This window comes from Nanorana parkeri, unplaced genomic scaffold, assembly GCF_000935625.1.
Source record: "Nanorana parkeri isolate BGI_ZX_2015 unplaced genomic scaffold, ASM93562v1 scaffold1534, whole genome shotgun sequence".
Taxonomy (NCBI): Eukaryota; Metazoa; Chordata; class Amphibia; order Anura; family Dicroglossidae; genus Nanorana; species Nanorana parkeri.
Window position 1 is genome coordinate 65,077 of NW_017307802.1, and position 5,302 is coordinate 70,378.

The 5,302-nt window shown below is 44.9% G+C and overlaps 1 protein-coding gene across 1 annotated transcript in view; it reads left to right on the top strand.

Moving 5' to 3' along the window:
- The first annotated feature begins 4,524 nt into the window (after positions 1-4,524).
- Positions 4,525-5,302, top strand: part of LOC108798681 (enoyl-CoA delta isomerase 2, mitochondrial-like) — a 30,223-nt gene continuing 29,445 nt past the window's right edge. Inside the window, exon 1 of the mRNA XM_018570453.1 lies at positions 4,525-4,594. Coding sequence (XP_018425955.1) covers positions 4,533-4,594 — 62 coding nt within the window. The 5' untranslated portion in view covers positions 4,525-4,532. The remainder of the gene's footprint in view (positions 4,595-5,302) is intronic.

Here is a 5,302-nt window from a genome sequence, read left to right on the forward strand (position 1 = left end):
GTGGTCATTGGGTGCATGTGACTAGTGATGAGCCGAACACCCCCGTGTCCGGTTCTAACTCGAACTTTCGAACATGGAAAAAGTTCTAACTCGAACTTAGAACTCAATGCAAGTCTATGGGGGTAGAACTCAGAAAATTAAATGTCCCCATTTTGAAGCCTTATATGCAATTAATTGGCCATAAAAAGTGTATGGGGATCCGGGTACTGCCCTGGGGGACATGTATCAATGAAAAAAACACTTTTAAAAAATACAATTTTTAAAGGAGCAGTGATTTAACATCACTTAAAATGAAACATTAAAAATAAAAAATTCCTTTAAGTATGGTGCCTGGGGGGTCCCCTTTCACTGACCGTAAAGTGGCGCATCTGTATGATGTATAGAACCTGCTGAAGCAAAAATGACATTTATATACATTTTATTGATATTTATATAGAACTCTAATATATACAGAAGTCTGATATTATATATATATATATATATAAAATCAGACTTCTGTATATATTAGAGTTCTATATAAATATCAATAAAATGTATATAAATGTCATTTTTGCTTCAGCAGGTTCTATACATCATACAGATGCGCCACTTTACGGTCAGTGAAAGGGGACCCCCCTGGCACCATATTTAAAGGAATTTTTAATTTTTAATGTTTCATTTTAAGTGATGTTAAATCACTGCTCCTTTAAAAATTTTATTTTTTAAAAGTGTTTTTTTTCATTGATACATGTCCCCCAGCGTAGTACCCGGATCCCCATACACTTTTTATGGCCAATAAATTGCATATAAGGCTTCAAAATGGGGACATTTAAATTTTCTGAATCCTACCCCCATAGACTTGCATTGAGTTCTAAGTTCGAGTTAGAACTTTTTCCATGTTCGAAAGTTCGAGTTAGAACCGAACACGGGGGTGTTCGGCTCATCACTAGTCAGCACCACCGGACTCCACAAAAGTCAGATTTCAAAATCGAAGGAGCCAGGTACAATATTATCGGCCAAATGGTGACTGCATCCAATTGAATGCTGCCGCATCACCTGTGCAGGTATTCAGACAGCTGCGGGTGATGTGGCTGTCTGAATGCAATATCCGGCTGTGCAGATTCCTCCATCTATGCTGTTTACTGTGAGTAGGGTGAACCCATAGGGATAAAGAAAAGAAATCTACTCCAGGCACACCATATCCACTGCATTCTGGCGCGGTTTGAGCCTGCAACGCACTGGATCGCATAGATCGAGCCAGGCAGCGTTCTGCATTCACAATTTTTTCAGCTCGCACTGGAACGGAGGGCATTCCTGTACTTCGGGTTCCAGTGCGAGCGATCGCACTGCGGGTGGGGGTGTGTCTGCAGTGCCATTGACTTGAATGAAACCGACATGCCCCCACCCGCCCTGGCTTGGTCTATACAATCCAGTGCATTCCGGCCTTGAACCGCACTAGAACGCACTGGATATGGTGTGACTGGGCTCTCAGTCCATACAGACCAGTTAGAGTGCGGCAACCCAACAGCTCTGGCAGGCAATACAGAGATGAACTCCAATTACTCTACAGACTTATTTGGCATCCTGTGACACTGACAGTTCTGCTGAGTGCTGCCACTTCTCTTGTGGCTGCTGGTGGGTTGGTGGTTTTTAGGTGGCAGCAATCCTGTGTAATAGGAGGCATTACACTGTGAGTGAGAATTCTGAATCACGTATAGCAAAGCTGGAAATCTTTTACATGCGTGTAATGGGGGTTTCTACACTGACCACCAATGTAATGGGGGATTCTACACTGACAACCAATGTTATGGGGGATTCTACACTGACCACCAATGTTATGGGGGATTCTACACTGACCACCAATGTTATGGGGGATTCTACACTGACCACCAATGTTATGGGGGATTCTACACTGACCACCAATGTAACCAGTGTACTAGGGCCCATTTATCGCTGACCATCAATGTAAGGAGCATTCAACACACTGACCACCAGTGTACTAGGGCCCTTCTATCACTGACCATCAATGTAAGGGGTGTTGTTTCCACTGGCCACCACTGTAAGGAGCATTTTTAACAATAACCATTAACCACCAATGTAAGAAGCATTCTTCTCAATAGCCACCAATGTTATGGGGGATTCTACACTGACCACCAATGTAATGGGGGATTCCACACTGACAACCAATGTTATGGGGGATTCTACACTGGCCACCAATTTAAAAGGAGAACTACGGGGTTAGGGCTTTTCCCCATAGTTCTAAGGGTAACGGGAGGACACAAACTAGCGTCCTCCCGTCACCCTAAGCTCAGTATACTGAGACGCCCCAGCCGGAACGGATTCCGACAATCTGGATCCACGCAGCTGCGTGAGTGACAGCTGGCTCTGCCTATCTAGAGGCAGAGCCAGCTGTACCCGCCCCCTCCCCTGTCCGTTCCGCCAGTCAGCGCTGGAGGATCGGACGCAGGATGGGGGGGTGAATCCCTGCAGGGAGCCGTGAGTGACAGTCACGGCTCTGCACGGATAGACCGAGAAATGAGCGAGCGCCGGTATGTGTTCGCTCACTTCCCGATCTACTGAGCCGACCTGTGACAGTTTCATTGCCACAGGTCGGCTCAGATTATGAGGCTTAGTGAAAATCACTCATAGTTCTCCTTTAAAGAGGTCTCTACACTGACCACCAATGTAAGGAAGTTCCTACACTAACCACCAATGTAAGGAGGTTTCTACACTGACCACCAATAAATCTAGATTAATTTTATTTTTTATGTGTTTGTCTATTTATTTAAGGTTTAGTGGTTCACAATTGGCATGCTTAATAAAGTTTTTGATGAGTTAGATTAAATTACATTAAATTTACTATCGTCCTTTGGTGTAATTATACTACCGCCCTGTGGTTAAATGTGGTTAATTGGCAATATTAATAATAATAATGATAATATTAATGTTATTTGCGCCCTGTAGTTAATTTAATCAATACTCTGTGATTAAATTATACTAAACTAAATGAATTTAAGTTAAATTAAATTAAATAGCGCTATCGCCTCTGGTTAGATTTGATTGTACTAGTGCCCTAGGGTTAAGGGTTAATTTAAGTTGTGTTTGCACCCTGTGGTTTGTTTACCCAATCGCCCTAGTATTGGTTTATATAGCGCCTTGTGGTTAAATTATACACTTCCTTGGAGTTTAGTTTATCCTTATCTAGCTTATATATATATATATATATACACATATACACACCCCTCACATATGTACCCTTAACACTTTTAGTACCACCTCAGCCCCCTTAGCGTAAAGTTCCAAATGGAACCGAACTCAGGTGTGTTCGGCCCATCACTACTGAGGTGGTTGCCGCAGGTGGCATCTCATTGGGGAGGAGACCACAGTGTCCCAGATTGCTAAGGGCTCTTAGCAACCTGTGATGCTCTGTCTGGCATCCCGCCCAGCTCCTGGGAACGAGTGACATCATTGAGCTGGGCAGGGCAGGATGCCAGACAGAGCTGCTGACAGCGCAGCCCGGCATCTGCTGTCACCTAATCCCCAGCCAGCAAGTGAATATTCCTTCCCTCAGAACAATTACCAATTGAATGTCCTGCTTTACATACACTTTAATGGGGTCTATTCACGAAGCAGCCAAAGGATCTAGCCGTAGCTTCGGCCGATCCTTTGGCTAGCTTCGGCCCCAGGACCCCTTCGGTTCAGTTGAAACGAAGGGCTGCTGTACGGGCTATTCACAATAGCCCGTACAGCTCCCAAACTTAGCCGAGCGGCTCAGTCGAGCCGAAGGCATATGCCTCGAGCGGCCGGCTGACAGCCTGCTTCTGACAGCTGGGCGGAGCCAGCCGTGATCTTATGGCTGGCTCCGGCCACTTGCAGAGAGATCAGCGTCCCTGGTTACCAGCTAACCAGGGACACTAATCTCCAGACAGCAAACACTCCCGGGCGCTCCGGGAGTCTCCCGCTCCCATGAAGCCACCCGATGAGCTGAAATCAGCCGTACCAGCCTGAAGTGAATAGCCGAACAACGTTTGGCTCACTTCACTTCAGGTCGGCCTTTCACTCGGCTGCCTACGGCAGCTTAGTGAATAGACCCCAATGTATTTTATATGTCAGAAATATACTAGGGGGGATTTATCAAAACTGGAGCAGCCAGAATCTGGAGCAGATCCCCATAGTAACTAATCAGCTTCTCTCTTCCATTTGTTCAGTTAAACTTTGAAAATGATAGTAATAGAATTGAATTGGTTGCCCTGCACAGCTGCTCCAGATTTTCTCTGCTTCAGTTTCGATCCCCTGATTGGGGTTCTCTGACCTTAAAGCTGTTTATAGAGGTGTAAATAGGTGTAGAGCACTTGTTCTACCAGCAGAGGGAGCTACTTCACAAGCTATATTATTTACAATGCGACTGCTGCTAGCCAGAGCGTTATCCAATCAGAAAGCACTTTACTTGGCTACATGTTATATCAGTGCTGAGTGGGAGCCGAAGGGGAAGAGGCGGGGCTCCCAACCTGTCACTCACCGAATACCGAACTCCAGCACCTTTGTGTGGATCTATGGCTGCTTCCTTATTGTATGTAACGAACTGTCTGCGGCTCTCACCGTTCAGAGCAGTGAGGTGAGGATCTGTAAGAGGTGCTGTGATGTAAAGATCGCTTCTCTGGGCTAGTGCGCATATTGTTGTTGTTGGAAGTGACCGTGAGTGTAAAATACATCGATATCACACTGATCAGAAGCATTGATTTCATTGATACAACGTCTGTCTTTCCAGAGGAACAGAACGCATTGAGCTGTACTCCCAGTTACTTTATTGTACCCTGTTTTATAGGCTTGTAACATTGACAGTGTGTGACCTCTGGTTAGTCATTCTGTCAATGACAAGCCAAACCCTTCATACAGATGGCTGACAAGTCAAAGGTTATTCCGCACTGACCATGGAACTATAACAATTCTCTGGTTGTTAAAGCTGAACGCTGGGATAAGCAAAGATCTTGTGTATTCTTACATGAATCTCTTGGTATACATTGTGTATTTCTTCCAGATCTGTGCAGTAATCCAGTGTGAAACTTTGTGCAGGAGCTTCCCATAATAAAGACTACTCTCTCTCCTTGAGTAGGGTGACTGGTCTTGTACTGCCCTCTCCTGTAGTGGGTGGAGTCTGCTGGGCCCCTCCCACATCTCTGCTCTCTGTACAGCACAGGGATGATGTCACTGCTACGTTACCAAAGTAATATCTGGTTTTGCAAAGGCATTTGGCACACAATGGATGAGGTATCCTTTGTGGTTAAGGAATGTACTGAAAGTTTTTTTTTTTTTTTTTTTTTTT